General features: G+C 37.7%; 1 protein-coding gene across 15 annotated transcripts in view; it reads left to right on the plus strand.

Annotated features, from left to right (window-relative positions):
- ARHGEF12 (Rho guanine nucleotide exchange factor 12) overlaps positions 1–16,463 on the plus strand; it is a 149,637-nt gene that overhangs the window by 100,172 nt on the left and 33,002 nt on the right. For all 15 annotated transcript variants that reach the window (XR_012423805.1, XM_074015456.1, XM_074015457.1 and 12 more), the window contains 11 exons: positions 775–849; positions 3,606–3,698; positions 5,215–5,325; positions 5,613–5,711; positions 9,121–9,163; positions 9,785–9,890; positions 10,330–10,467; positions 11,253–11,285; positions 11,605–11,719; positions 12,497–12,602; positions 15,213–15,425. Coding sequence is in view for 14 of the 15 variants with exons in the window: in XM_074015456.1 (XP_073871557.1) it covers positions 775–849; positions 3,606–3,698; positions 5,215–5,325; positions 5,613–5,711; positions 9,121–9,163; positions 9,785–9,890; positions 10,330–10,467; positions 11,253–11,285; positions 11,605–11,719; positions 12,497–12,602; positions 15,213–15,425 (1,132 nt within the window). In the remaining variant the exon portion in view is untranslated. The remainder of the gene's footprint in view (positions 1–774; positions 850–3,605; positions 3,699–5,214; positions 5,326–5,612; positions 5,712–9,120; positions 9,164–9,784; positions 9,891–10,329; positions 10,468–11,252; positions 11,286–11,604; positions 11,720–12,496; positions 12,603–15,212; positions 15,426–16,463) is intronic.

The following is a 16,463-nucleotide window of genomic DNA, read 5'->3' on the forward strand; positions in this document are numbered from 1 at the left end:
TATAAATGTATTAAAATCCACCTTTCACATGAAGGGAGTAACAGAATAGTAGAAGCTTAATTGTACTCATAAGTAGGGCAAAATGCTTTTAACTTGAATAGAAAGGATAGTTTGAGAAGGTAAGGGTTAAGGAAGATAAATAAAGAGAGTTTGATTTTGGCCGGGCGCGGTGGCTCACACCTGTAATCCCAGCACTTTGGGAGGCCAAGGCGGGCGAATTATGAGGTCAGGAGATCAAGACCATCCTGGCTAACACAGTGAAACCCCGTCTCTACTAAAAATACAAAAAATTATTTGGGCATGGTGGTGGGTGCCTGTAGTCCCAGCTACTTGGGAGGCTGAGGCAGGAGAATGGCGTGAACCTGGGAGGCGGAGCTTGCAGGGAGTCGAGATCATGCCACTGCACTCCAGCCTGGGTGACAGAGCAAGACTCCGTCTCCAGAAAAAAAAAAAAGAGTTTGATTTTTGACATAATGAGTTTGAGGTATGCAATATATCTAGTAATTTGGTAGAAAGTAACCTCCAGGCCTGGAGATTAGGTAAAATTGTTTTGTTGACTCTGTATTGTTTATCAACATAAAACTGAAAAGGTGAGAGAATAAGTGACTTGTCGAAGTAAAGAAAAGGTAGCAGAACCAAGTATTTTATGAAAGATATTTAGTAGTTGTAAATACAAATATGAAATTCAGAGCAATTTTTTTTCACACTTTTTTCCCTCTTCTCCTTTTGGTGTGCCTATTGAAATGAACTGAAGATCTTGTTTTTTTTTATTAGAGTCCCAAGAGTGGCCCCAAAGAGAGGATTTATCTAGAGGAAAACCCAGAGAAAAGTGAAACAATTCAGGACACTGTGAGTATGAAATCCATGCAATGATAGTGCTGTCTTTAGCTTTCCTTATACTTAAAGTATGATATAGACACATCTGATGTTTACATATTTTATTTTTTATTTTTTGGAGAAAAAAATTAAATTTATTAAAGAAACTTAATAAAGATTTGAATAAGTCAAGAGCTATTCCATGATTAGTAAGTATTATTAGGTTCTTAGTATTTGTCGTGGTGGTAACATAAAATGTACTAGTTTAACCATTTTTAAGTGTACAGTGGCATTAAGTATATTCACATTGTTGGGCGACCATCACTGCCATCCATCTTCTCCAACTGCAACTTGGTACCCAGTAAACACTAAATCTACATTTCCCCCTTTCCCCGGCCCCTGGCAGCCACCATTCTACTTTCTGTGTCTATGAATTTGACTACTTTAGATACTCAGGTAAAAAGAATGATACAATGTTTATCCTTTCATGACTGACTTCTCTCACTTAGCATATGTCTTCGGCTTTCATCCATGTTGTAGCATGTATCAGAATTTCTTTCCTTTTTGAGACCAAATCATATTCCATGACATGTATATATACCACGTTTTGTTTATCTGTCTGTCAGTGGGTACTTAGATTGTTTCCACTTTTTGGCTATTGTGAATATGCTGCCTTGCCTTCAGTTTTTGTGGGTGTTTATCAAGAAGTAGACTTGCTCGATCTTACATATTCTTAATTGCATGCTTTTAAGCATTCTCATTTTATTTTCTAATTAGATTTGTTTACAGTTGTGGAGTAAAAGATACAACAGCATTTTGTAATGTTTTTATTGTCAGCAACATAAGGACTATCGAAAAATCAGAGACATTAAATCATTATAAAATCAAAATTGTCTGACTACTGCTCTAAACGAATTTATGTTGTTTCACCTGTTTTCTTTTTCTTTTTTTTTCTTTTTGTAGAGAGGGATTTCGCCATGTTGGCCAGGCTGGTCTCAAACTCCTGACCTCAGGTGATCCACCCGCCTCAGCCTCCCAAAGTGCTGGGATTGTAGGCATGAGCCACAGTGCCCAGCCAGTTTCACCTGATTTCTTTTTTGTGGAATTATTAAAGCCTTGAGGTTAAAGAAAATAATAAGAGTTATTAAAAGGCAGAATGTGTTTAGGAGACTCAATATGTAGTGTTGCAATACAAGGAGGAAAAACTACATATACTTATTATTCACTCAGTTTAAAACTTGTGGATCTGTTTATATAGCTTCAGCTATAACTGCTGTAACTGCTGTACACATGACTCTCAAATCATAGGCCCACCTTTCTTTGCTGAACTCCATCCAGATCTTGCAACGTTAAACTGCTGTCAGATTTAAGCCAAACTCATTTTTTTCCTATTTCTTCCAAAATTTTTATTCCCCATTGCTATATGGTCTTTAATTTTAGTACTTATGGTCTTCAGACATCCTGTATGTATGTATGTATTTATGTATGCATATATTTGTGTATGCATATATGTATGAATGAGACAGGGTCTTACTCTGTCACCCAAGCTGCAGTACAGAGGTTAACTATAACCTCAAACTCCTGGGCTCAAACTGTCCACCCACTTTAGTCTCCCAGGTAGCTAAGACTATAGACACATGCCACCATGCCTGGCTAATTTATTTTGGCTTTTTTAAGAGTGGATCTCTTTGTTTTTCCCAGGCTGGTTTCAAAATCCTGGCCTCAAGTGATCCTCCCTCCTTGACCTCCCAAAGTGCTGAGATTACAGGCCTGAGCTACTATGCCCAGCACCGATGTTTATTATTTTATATATTAATGCCTCTGTACTGCCGTTTTTGTGCTGAATCCAACTTTGTGAGTTGACAAATGGAGGAGATATTGCATGGGGGACTATCTGCTAATCTACAGTTTATTCTTAGGATTTTGGTATCTTTGTTTCTGTAGCAGTGTTTGTGAGATTACTTGATGGTTTTAGAGTATTTTATCAGTGATTTTTCAACCAAGAATGATTGTGCCTCTGTGGACATTTGACAGATGTCTGGAAACATTTTTGATGTCTAGGGCTTTGAGGCTGCAGTTGGCATCTGGTGGGCCCACAGAGGTCAGGGATGCTGCTAAACGTCTTAGAATGCACAGGCTAGCCCCTATAACAAAGAACTCTCTGGCCCAGAATATTAACAGTGCCACAGTTGAGAAATCCTGAATTATACATTTATGAAAATTAATTAAAAATGAAAAAATAGAGTTCGATGATAGCCTTCAATTATGTATCATTAATGGAAATCTTGGGTTAGTACTTCTCAGGTATATTAACCTCTCTTCTAACTTTGTATTATCATTTCTGCTCTTATTTTTCCTTTGTCCTATTGTCTTCATTCACTTTTTCTTTAATTTTTTAATTGTAACCATTTATGTAAGCCCAACTTTATTTTTTTCTGTAAGAAGTTCTAAGTATGTATGAATTAATAAAAGAAGTTACAAAAGTGTACAGAAAGTGTTAGAGTCAGACAACCAAGTGTATAGTGAGCAAAGGATATTTCCTGTTTCCAAGGGAAATGGTTTTTCCCCCACCCAAAAAAAAACTGTTGTTGTGGTCATTTTCTCTGCCAGAGTGATTCATGGCCTTGAGAATTTGTGAACCCCTACTTTGAAAATAAAGTACTTCAACGGAAATAAAACGAAATCTCACCATTTAAGTGAATCATGTCTTTTTGATGGGTTGGCTTTATTCTTTTTCTAAATTTGACCACCAGATAATTTTTCTGTTTCTTTTCCCTGAATGTTGCCAGGACACTCAATCACTTGTCGGAAGTCCCTCAACCCGTATAGCACCTCATATTATTGGAGCAGAAGATGATGATTTTGGTACTGAACATGAACAGGTGATGACTTTTTTCTTTCTAAAAAATAAATTATTACTTTTCTGCAATGTCTGATTTGTTGCAAAAATGAACACTTTCTGGAGATTAAGATAACGTTTGTAAGGATTTGAAGCTAAATCTTAGACGTTTGTAAGGATTTGAAGCTAAATTTTCTTAGAACCAGTAGCTCCTTGGGTTAATTGCTTATTTTAGCTTTGAACAATAGAAATGACCTTGCTTTTAAAGCCAGTGAGAGGCCATTAATTTATATTTAAGTACTTCATTTCTTTGGGGTTGAGTGTGTTTCTTAAAATAGTATTTTTTTTTTTTAAATTTCACATCTCAGTTCATTGGTGGTATAAAGGAGTATGATTAGCTAGATTCTTGTCCTTGTATCTTGTGATCTTGCTAAATTCACTTATTATTTCTTGGTGCTTTTAAAAATAAATCTTTTGGAGTTTTCTACATAGATAAACATGTTGTGTATAGTTTTTATTTCCTTATTTTCAAGCTGTTTATCTTTTATTTCTTGTTCTTGGCTTTATTGCATTGGCTAGGACTTCTAATATGAGATTGAATTAGAGTGACAAGACATGCTTGCCTTATTCCTGATCTTAGGGAGAAAACAGCCTTTCATCATTAGGTATGATGTTAGCTGTAAGTATTTTTTAGAGACTCTTTATAAGGTTAAAGGTTACTAGGTTAAGGAGTACTCCTGGTTTGCTGAGAGTTTTTATCATGACTGGATGTTGAATTTTGTTGAATGAGATTATTATGTAGTTTTTCTGATTGTTAATATGGTAAGTTACATTGATTGATATTAGAATATTAAACTAGTCTCACATTCCTGGAATGAACCCCAGTAGGTTATGATGTATTATCCCTTTGATATATTGTCGGTTTCAATTTGCCATTATTTTACTGAGGATTTTTTACATCTTTGTTGATGAGGTATATTGATGTATAGTTTTTCTTTTTGTAATACGTTTGTCTGGTTTGATAGTTGGGTAATGCTGGTCTTTAGAATGATTTGGGAATATGAAAATTGAGATGCTAGTTTACATTATTATTGTTTTCCGTGTTCAGTATATTTAGGGATTATACAAATATTCTAGGATTTATCTTACTTAAAATCATACAACTTCATTTCCCACCCTTTCTGCAATTAGCCCAGAAGAAAAGAATAAACAACTATTTTATGATTGGGCAAAAAGCCTTTCACTACATTTCTAGAAATGTTGTTAGACTGTTTTTTACATACTGATTTGTATACATCCGAGCTACTTGGTAATCATCTCCTAAATTTCCATTCTCCCAAAGTGGTCTTTCTTCTGACCTATCCCCAAGAGATGGTTAATGTTCAGAGAAAGAGATTCCATAGCTTCTGTTGCTAATAAATTTTAGTGAAATTTTTTAAATCTTGAATTTTTTATAGGGAGATCAAAGTGAAATTTGGATAGCTATGTTCAATTGAGCCTACTTTGCATTTAGTATTTGTATGTTGGAGTTACTGATGCATAATCATTTCTTCCTCTAGATCAATGGACAGTGCAGCTGTTTCCAGAGCATTGAATTACTAAAATCTCGCCCGGCTCATTTGGCTGTTTTCTTACACCATGTAGTTTCACAATTTGACCCTGCAACTTTGGTAATATATTTTACAATCTAGCAGATTCAGAGTTCTTCTGTTGATTCATATGCCATAGAACTTTTCCTATCTATACGATAAGTGGGCAGACTTCTTTCAGTTTTCCGTATAAAGGCAGATATGAAAGATAATTAAAACATTATTTTTTAAACACTTGATTATATAGTAATAACTACATTGTTTATGGTAACCTACCCGTTCCAAACATTCCTACTCAATGATGACCTAGCAAATTACATTTTTCATGGTTCCTCATTTTGTCTTTTTCATTCCTGTCTCCACTACAGCTCTGTTATCTCTATTCAGACCTGTATAAACATACCAATTCCAAGGAAACTCGTCGCATCTTCCTTGAGTTTCATCAGTTCTTTCTAGATCGATCAGCAGTAAGTTGCCAAGTTAATGTTGTAATCTTTGCCTTAGTACATGGAATTATTGGCCTCCTGCTTCCAATCTTCCCTCCTATGTTTTTGGATTTTATTGTGCTTTCTCACACCTGTATTATATTTCAATTATTGATAACTCTAAACTTTTTTTTATCATTTCTAAATTAGTTTAGGCATGTGAATTCTCACAGTAGGTTTTAGGGGATATATATACACACACACATATGTATATATTTGTGGTTTTTTTGCGTGTGTACAATTAGAGTAAGGAAATGAAGAAGGGAATACATATGATATTACATATATATTAAGACCCAAGGAATAATACTTGAATAACTGAACTCTGGGTGGCCTCCTTGAAGTTTAGAGGCATAATTTTTACTAAAAAGTAGCAGAAAAGATTATGCTTACACTGAAATAAATGCTGATAAAGGTTACCAGGTTAAGGAGTACTCCTGGTTTGCTGAGAGTTTTTATCATGACTGGATGTTGAATTTTGTTGGATGAGATTATTATGTAGTTTTTCTGATTGTTAATATGGTAAGTTACATTGATTGATATTAGAATATTAAACTAGTCTCACATTCCTGGAATGAACCCCAGTAGGTTATGATGTATTATCCCTTTGATATATTGTCAGTTTCAATTTGCCATTATTTTACTTTGTCATTAAAAGTGTTAATAAGATTTTTAAAGTAGTAAGTTTCATTGTTAGTCTTGTTACAGGTAAATAGCACCTAGCCCTTAATGCATCCTGGATGATCATGCTGCAGGTCCCTAGTCCTTTCACATTTGCAGTTCCCTTAGATGACTGCTTCATACTTTTTCCCCCCTAAAACCTCCATCTCTTCCTTTCCCTAGTCCTTTCTCAGCTGATAACTTTGACCTTGTTGTTTCTCTCAGAAATTTAAAGTATATAGAAGAGAACTTCTACCAGATGTATCATCTGCCTCCATTATACCATACCATGTACTCTACTCTTTCTCCTGATGCTATAGAGTGATTGTCCATCTTTTTTTTCTTTTCTTTTTTTTGTTTTTTTGAGACAGAGTCTTGCTCTGTTCTCAGGCTGGAGTACAATGGCACAATTGCCCCTCACTGTAGCCTCTGTCTCCTGGGCTCAAGTGATCCTCCTGCCTCAGCCTCCCAAGTAGCTGGGACTACATGTACACACCACCATGCCTGGCTAATTTTTGTACTTTGTAGAGATGGAGTTTTGCCATATTGCCCAGGCTGGTCTTGAACTCCTAGGCTCAAGCAATCTGCCTGCTTCATCCTCTCAAAGTGCTGCGATTACAGGCATGAGCCACTGCACCTGGCCTCGATTCTCCATCTTTTATCTAAGGGCAGCTCTGCCCCAGTTTACAGTGTATTTCCTTATACCTACTCAAAGACCTTACTTTAACAATTATCCTCGTTTCTCCTGCATCATCGGTTTTATATTTTCTACAGATAATTATTCACATCAGTGTGCAAACATTGTTATTTTCCCTTTCTAAAAACGAACACACAAACATATTGGCTCTACTTCTCCCTCCAGCTCCTGTCCCATTTTCTTTGTATTCCTTTACAAAATTGTCTATACACTTTCACATTCAATTACCTACTCAGTGACTTTCCTAACCAACCTACTTAAAATCTCAACCCTTTCACTTTCTGTCACTTTTTCTGTTATTTTTATCTATAGAACTTTTATTTATTTAGTTAGTTAGTTTATACAATCAGTGTTCTGTACCTGCAGCTTCCACGGATTCAAACAACCATGGTTGGAAATATTCAAGGAAAAAAACAAAAGCCAATACCACAATAAAAAATGAAACAAATTTTTAAAAATACAGTATAACAACTATTTGCGTAGCATTTACATTGTATTAGGTATTATAAGTAATCTAGAGATTTAAAGTATACAGCAGGATGTGCATAGGGTATATGCAAATACAATGCCATTTTTTATAAGGGACTCCAGAGTTTGCTGATTTTAGTATCCTTGGAGGTTCCTAGAACCAATACCCCATGTGGATATCAAGGGATGACTATATTCTTACTCTCCTACCTGAATATAAGCTTTATTAGGCCAGATATTTTTGTTCTGTTTGTTCACTGCTGTGTGCCTAACACTGAACAGTTCCTGGGACATAGTGGGGTCATTTAGGTATGGTTAAATGAGTTAGGGTTCTGATCATACTCCCATTGTTTAAAATATTGTATTATTTTTATTAAAATAATTTACTTTCCTAAAAAAATGACAATATATTGAAGTATGTTTGAATTTTGCATTTCTTAAGAGGGCACCAAGCTAAGTCAAAACTTTATATTTTGCTACTCATGATCTGTATATCAATATTAAAGTATAAGAAGAATCCTTACACTTTGATTTGCTAATTATACTTTTATGCTACCGCTCACATTTATTTCATATAAACACCATCATACACAAATGAGCTTTTATTACTTTTTTGCACTTGAGCTAGAAATGCTTTTAAGAAAGTTGACTTGAGCTACTGCCTGTCGAAGAGAAAGTTTTAAAATCCATTTCACTTTTCTTCAAATGAATATAAAGGGATCTTACAATTTTTAGCAGTGACTTATTTTCAAATTTAAAACTTCAGATCTCATAGGACTTGTTTAAATTCTGAAATTATATGACTTAAATAGGTATACAATACAAAATAAGCAGGAAGAGGTTAAGATCTTTTCTCGTAATGCAAAATAATAAAGTTTTCCCCTCCGGTAGTTAGGGGTTGGGGGAAAACAACAGTCTGGTAATTATTATGCAAGTATTATGGGGAAAATCCTAGCTAGGAATACGTAAATTCTAAGACAGTCACCTTATTTGGTTCAGTAGGAAGAACTATAGATTGTTACTGGAGATTTAAAACTCTAAAAACTCAATATTTTCTCACTGGGAGTGTGACATTGTGAGAGTTCTTAAACTTTACGTAGGAAAACGATTAGGAATATTACTGGTCTTCAGAATGAGCATCTCAAATATAGGAAAGAAAAATCATGGCTATATATGAGTACGTTTTTCATATGATAATATACACATAATTTAGGTTTTACCTATATTGATCTAAATGATGTATAACTGATTATATTGACCAATGATTCTAGGAAGCCAAAGCCGGTATATTCATTAGGGTAAGTGTGTCACAGAAGCATTCAGTCACCTAGCTAAACGACTGTAGACATTTCCTTTATAGCATGATCCTTGGGAAAAGGGCTTATTTTCAAGTTTAAATAATAGAATGTTCTGGTGCTGTGAAACGTGAATGAATAAATGAGCTTGTACTTGATTATGCTTGTAGAGTGGGTATCCAAGTTGTATCCCCTTACTTTACACAAGTACTTATGTACATCTTGAAATATCTTTGGTGTTGTTACACCTTTTGTTTGCATTTCATTTTAGCACCTGAAAGTTTCTGTTCCTGATGAAATGTCTGCAGATCTAGGTAAGCTTGGAGCACTGACATCGTGGAGAATTACATCTTAATAGATACGTAGCTCAGCTCATCTGTAAAGGTTTTGTCTGTCACATGGTGACTAGTTGATCACCTGAATCACAATAGAAAGACAGTCTATAATACATTGAAGAATAAATGAGGCCGGGCGTAGTGGCTCATGCCTGTAATCCCAGCACTTTGGAAGGCCAAGGTGGGTGGATTATCTGAGGTCAGGAGTTCGAGACCAGCCTCACCAACATGGTGAAACCCCGTTTCTATTGAAAATACAAAAATTAGCTGGCATGATGGTGCATGCCTGTAATCCCAGCTACTTGGGAGACTGAGGCAGGAGAATTGCTTGAACATAGGAGGCAGAGGTTGCAATGAGCCGAGATCACGCTATTAACACTCCAGCCTGGGCGACAAGAGCAAAACTCTGTTTCAAAAAAATAATAATAAATAAAAGAGTAAATGAAATCAGAATTCTGGGATGAAATATACGAACTGCCCTGAAGAACTTCTCTTTGGCAAATTTCAACTTAAATTTATACAAAATAGCATTAATATGTTGCCAATTGTATGTTGCCCACAACATACCTTTAGATAACATAATTCCTTTCATTTATGAAGAAAAGAGAAGACCTGAGCTCATTCCTGAGGATCTGCATCGCCACTATATCCAAACTATGCAAGAACGAGTCCATCCAGAGGTTCAAAGGCACTTAGAAGATTTTCGGTAAGCTTAGTGGTAGATAGAATTTTATATGATTATTCTAAATTAATTTTTTTAGGTAAGAAAAAGTTACACTTTAAACACTCAGCTTAGCACTAGATAAACCATATAGTCTTATTGTTATTAAAACATAGTGAACATCTGGAGCCAAAGGGTTAGAGTGGAACTAAGAGTCCAGACTCTCCATTCCAGGCACCTTCAGGATCTGAGCTCAGGGCTGTGTCTGTGCTAAGTGTGTTCCTTTAAGATATTGTATGTGTTCTTGGAGTCATTGCTTCTAGAATTTTTTCCTCTGGTATCCTAGATGACATGGACCCATAAGTGGAAAAGTGACATTTTTCCTGTTCCTAGGAATCGTAGCTATGGAGACTGTGATGAAACGTCCCCAGAGCGAGGTAGTTTTTCTTTAGGCTACCTCAGGAAACTTCTCTATTCCCTTTAGGCAGAAACGTAGTATGGGACTGACCTTGGCTGAAAGTGAGCTGACTAAACTTGATGCAGAGCGAGACAAGGACCGGTTGACTTTGGAGAAGGAGCGGACATGTGCAGAACAGATTGTTGCCAAAATTGAAGAAGTACTGTAAGTAATAGAAGTATATGTGGAAATGCCCTCTCTACTGAGATGCTACTTACGCTTGAAGTACCCTTTGGGCAATTTTAGCAAAGGTATCAGATTGTGTATGTGGAGCCATTTATTTTGTCACAGTACTTGAGAAACTGAAATTTTTTTTTCTTTTTTCTGATATTTTATTTTAGGTAAATTTCTTGTGTTCCTTTTTCTGGGTCTTGGTAAATGGGTAACTCTAAAACTTTTAATCAGTGATCAAAAACAGGTTGATTAATTATTTTTAATGTATAGGCCTTGGAAATATTTCTTGCCATGAAACATATACAGTTGGGGACATGAGGGTGAAACAGATATGGTTCTTTAGGGGATCAGGGTTCTTTTGGTATTTTATTCTAGGGTGTGGCCCAAAGCATTTGTTCTGTTATTTCAGGTATCTGAGTTAATAACAATTTTTAAGGCCAGGCATGGTGGCTCACACCTGTAATCCCAGCACTTTGGGAGGCTGAGTGGGCAGATTACTTAAGGCCAAGAGTTCGAGACCAGGCTGGCCAACATGATGAAACCCCATCTCTACTAAAAATCCAAGAATTAGCCAGGCATGGTGGCGCACTCCTGTAATCGCAGCTACTCAGGAGGCTGAGGCACGAGAATCACTTGCGCCTGGGAGTTGGAGGTTGCAGTGAGCCAGGATCATGCCATTGCACTCCAGCCTGGGTGGCAGAGTGAGACTCTGTCTCAAAAAAATAAGTTAATTAAACTTTCATATTTCATTTTTAAACTTTTTTTTTTTTTTTTAGGATGACTGCTCAGGCTGTAGAGGAAGATAAGAGGTAACATAACTTTTTTTTCATAGAATTTTAAGAAAAAGCTATGTTTTTTCCGTTCGGCCCTAAATTACAATTTATTTCTTTTAATTTACAAATACAGTTTGTGGTCTCCCTCTGGTGGCTTGTATGTTATTTGACTAATACTCTACTGCTGTCCTGAGTAGAATTCTCTTCTCTGTGCCATGACTAGATAGTTCTTTAGTTTTTGTTTGATTCATTTCAGTAAGTCTAACCTTGGGGTTTTGGAAATCATTTGATGTCTTTATTCTACCAGCCCTCCCTTCTCAGAAGTCTTAATTTTACTTCATCCTTTCTCCTCCAGTTCCACCATGCAGTATGTTATTCTCATGTATATGAAGCATTTGGGAGTAAAAGTGAAAGAGCCTCGAAATTTGGAGCACAAACGGGGTCGGATTGGATTTCTTCCCAAAATCAAGGTGAGACTGAAATAATGTAATAGTGCGTTCAGACCTCAGGGCTTCTTTACGTTTGGGTGCAGTGTCTTCCATTGTCAGTATTTACTTAATCAGCCAATTAATGCTAGTCATACAAACATTAATAAGATACTATCTCTGTTCTCAAGAAGCTCAAAATCTAGTGAGAAATCCAGATGTGTAAACTATTACTAGACAATGTGAAAAGTGAAATTAGCAGTTTAGAAAGAGTGCTATTTCTGATTCTGTTCATGCCTTATACTTTTCTTTTACTTTGCCTGAACTAAATACCCCCTGTGTTGCTGCATAATTGTTGTCATGAACATCTTTAATGGCAGTAGAGGATTCTGTCAGTTTGTAATTATTTGTGTTTTTGTTTAGTGTTTACTAGATTGTAAAGCTGTATGAGTACAAGGACCTTCTTTATTATTGTATTCTCAACTATTAGTAAAATAGTTACTAATAGTTATACTTAGTAAATTTGTTGAATGGATGAATGAATTGTTTAGAATAAGTTCCTGGTAAATGTGCTATAAAACTACCCTTTGATTTTCCAAAGCTGTCAGTGATAAAGGGTTTGAAGAAAACATCTTGAGTCTGAGGTGTACACAGTACCGTGTGCGAACTTTTAATGAGTGCTCTGTATGTGCACACACACGTGCACGGGGTTTCATTTACATTTAACAATTTCTTTGAACTAAGCATTAGCATTACACTATGAAAATCGCAAAAGCAATTTACTCTGTTACATATCTCTTATTTTTTGTACTTCGACTCTAGCAAAGTATGAAGAAAGATAAAGAAGGGGAAGAAAAAGGGAAGCGAAGAGGATTTCCCAGCATCCTGGGACCCCCACGGAGACCAAGCCGTCATGACAACAGTGCAAGTATGTTGAAGTTTGAAGTGCTGCATTTTCACTATTTCAGACCCTCTTCACATCAGAGGCTTCTTTAGCTAAAATGAATTTCTGGAGAAAGGAGTTGTTAAGATGATTTTAGTGAACTCCCAACATGCCTTGTTTCCATTCAGTGTTATTTCTGAACTAAGTACCCCCTATGTTGCTACATAATTGTCATAAACATCTTTTGTGGGCTGGGCGCAGTGATTCACGCCTGTAATCCCAGCACTTTGGGAGACTGAGGTGGGCGGATCACAAGTTCAGGAGATCGAGACCATCCTGGCTAACACAATGAAGCCCGTCTCTACTAAAAATACAAAAAATTAGCCGGGCGCGGTGGCACATGCCTATAGTTCCAGCTACTTGGGAGGCTGAGGCAGAAGAATTGCTTGAACCTGGAAGGCAGAGGTTGCAGTGAGCCGAGATTGCACCACTGCACTCCAGCCTGGGTGACACTGGAGCCAGACTCTATCTCAAAAAAACAAAAAGAAAAGGGGAAAAAGAAAAAAAAAAAATTTAGTGGCAGTATTCTGTCAAATGTCTATAACGTAGTTTACTTACCTCTTCTGATTTTGTTTCCATTCAACTTGTGTTTGTTAAATTAAAAAAAAAAGTGTGTATCTCCACCACACTGTTTAGTCCTTTATACATATTTACTTAGTCTCCATACTTCTAAAATTTCTCCACCTCTCCATTGTATTTTATTTGCTAATCTCCCTTCCACCCCAGGCCCAATGAAGAGAGATCAGCCCACTTGAGATGGCTGCAGGAGAAATAGGGATGGTGGTACCATGGGAAAGGGTCATGTAATGGTTCTTATCTCAGGAAGTACTACATTTGAAAATACTGAAGCCAGGTGCAGTGGCTCTTGACTGTAATTCCAACACTTTGCGAGGCCAAGGCGGGAGGATCACTTGAGCCTGGGAGTTCAAGACCAGCCTGGGCTACATAGTGAGACCCTGCCTCTACAACAACAACAGCCAAAATTAGCTGTGTATCATGGTGCATGTGTGTCGTCCGAGCTACTTGGGAGGCGGAGGTAGTATTGCTTTAGTCTGGGGAGTCAAGGCTGCCGTGAGCCATCATCTCGCCACTAAGCTCCAGCCTGGGTGACAGAGTGAAACACTGTCTCAAAAAAAAAAAAGATATTGGCATGGTAGGTGGTGTGAGTAAGATTGTGATAGTGAATGTCCCACACATTGAGGAGTTCTCCCTCAAATGCCATTAGTGCCCCTTGTTGAGAAACACTGAGAAGGTGTGAAATTTTCAGAGGAAGTTAAAGAGATAGAGGATTTCACAGATGTTAACTGTGAGTTCCAAGGGATACAAAAGAAGAATTTCAGGAATTAGGGGTTAGATTAGGGTATAAAAAGCTGGGTGAGGGTGTAGAATGCTCTGGAGATTAAACACCTGAGTGGGAGTCTTTGGCTTCTTGTGGTGACTTTGTGAACAAGGGTAATTAGCAGGATGGGGATTGGTCTAGATGGTCTTTGAGGTACATTATGATGATGAAGGTTTGAGTGTTGGGAGAGAACTGGGGTGGGAGCTTACTAAGAACTCACAGAAATAAAGACTTCATCTTCATTCTTACAAATGAACACAGCTCCATGTCTCTCAGTATTCCTCCTCCCTCTGTCCACCATTGTTCTCCTTCTTTTCTCATGACCCTTCTTCTTTCCCTGCATCTTCCTCTTCCTCACTTTCATCGTCTTGTCTCATCCCTCCTCCATCTCCTCATCTTTCTCGTCTACCTTCCTCTCCTTTTCTCTCTTCTCTTCTTCCTTCCTTCATCTGTCTGTCTGTATGTTTCTCTGCATAACAATCCACTATATATATATTTTTGGGTCTACCCATGTTTCACACATTTTACCAGATTCTTTTACATTGTCCTTTTTTGCTTTTAGCTAATTTGCAATATAGATTATTTTATTTGTTTTATTTATGTATTTATTTATTTTGAGATGGAGTCTCGCTCTTTCACCCAGGCTGGAGTGCAGTGGCACAATTTCGGCTCACTGCAACCTCCGCCTCCCAGGTTCAAGCGATTCTTCTGCCTCAACCTTCTGAGTAGCTGGGATTACAGGCACGTGCCACCACCACACCTGGCTAATTTTATTTATTTATTTATTTTTTAATTTTTTTTTTTTTTTTTGAGGTGGAGTCTCGCTCTGTCACCCAGGCTGGAGTGCAGCCGGGCGATCTCGGCTCACTGCAAGCTTCGCCTCCTGGGTTCACGCCATTCTTCTGCCTCAGCCTCCCGAGTAGCTGGGACTACAGGTGCCTGCCACCACGCCCGGCTGATTTTTTTGTATTTTTAGTAGAGACGGGGTTTCACCGTGTTAGTCAGGATGGTCTCGATCTCCTGACCTTGTGATCCGCCCATCTCGGCCTCCCAAAGTGTGGGATTACAGGCGTGAGCCACCGCGCCCGGCCTTATGTATTTTTAATAGTCACAGAGTTTCACCATATTAGCCAGGATGGTCTCAACCTCCTGACCTCGTGATTCACCCACCTTGGCGTCCCAAAGTGTTGGGATTATAGGCTTGAGCCACCACACCCGGCCGCAATCCAGATGATTAACCACCATTTTCTGTTCAGTTGGCAGAGCCATGGAACTACAGAAGGCGCGCCACCCTAAGCACTTATCCACACCCTCATCTGTGAGTCCTGAACCTCAGGACTCTGCCAAGGTGCGCCAGAGCGGGTTAGCAAATGAAGGAATAGACGCTGGATACCTGCCTGCCAATTCCGTGTCTTCTGTGGCTTCAGGGGCCTCTTTTTCCCAGGAAGGAGGGAAAGAGAATGATACAGGTGAGCTAGTGCTGTAGTTCAGCTTAACTAAGCATCAAGATTTTAAACACACTAACTGAAAAATAGAGTGGCAAGTTAATCAAGACTAAATCCCAGTTTAATTTAGTTTTAACATTTTAATATGCTACAACCAATAATAAATCTATGCTGAATGATAATTTAAGTTCTGATTTGTCCAAAAAAATATTTATTAAGCTCTCTTGTCAGGCATTAGGTTTGTCCCGGATGTTAACATGCAATAATTATACACAGATGCTTGCCTCATGAGCTTATTGTCTTGAGAGCGATAGTCACAAATATAAAAAATGCAAATTGTGCCAAGTCCAATCAAGGGAAGGTAAAGGGAGTACCGAGGGAAGTGGTCAGTAGTTAGAGGCAGATGGGGGTGTCTAAAGAAGACTTTTTAAAAATCTGAGATTAACTAGAGGTTTTATTTTTCAATGTTAGTAGGAAGGTAACTGAAAGAAAAGGTAGAATATGTGGGAGACAGTACATAAGCAGTAGAACAGAGTTGTGAGGAGAGAGGAGATGAGATGTGGAGTGTATGTAAAGGTAAGACTGTTTACTGAGAGTGAGAGTTCAGTGAGAAGAGCAAGGGAATTTGAAGAGTAAAGAAAGATATGAAGTAATTGTTGTAGATAATTGGGCAAGGAGCTTATTACCATGTCTTCATCCTTGTTCGGGAGGTGGTTCAATTTCTGGTGGTGACATGATCGAGAATGAGGCTCTGGGAGTGGTCCCTGAGGTGCCATAGAGGAGGCTACTAGGGATGAAGACAGCAAGGAACCAAGGAGCCAGGAGTTTGCATAGCTTAATATTCATGGCTTGTGAGGCCACCAAGTGTGGTTTTTATCATGGAGAGGAAAACTGTGAGCCACCAGCCAACTTTTAGCATTGCTAGATGACAGAACTATCTATAGTGAATGCTTTTTTAAAAATCCATTCCTAACATGTCCTTTGAAATTTAGTGCACAAGGGATAAGCTTTCAGAGGAAAAAAATGGGGATTATACTACATCACATTCCTCATCATAAACTG

Source organism: Macaca fascicularis, chromosome 14 (genome assembly GCF_037993035.2).
Source record: "Macaca fascicularis isolate 582-1 chromosome 14, T2T-MFA8v1.1".
Lineage (NCBI taxonomy): Eukaryota > Metazoa > Chordata > Mammalia > Primates > Cercopithecidae > Macaca > Macaca fascicularis.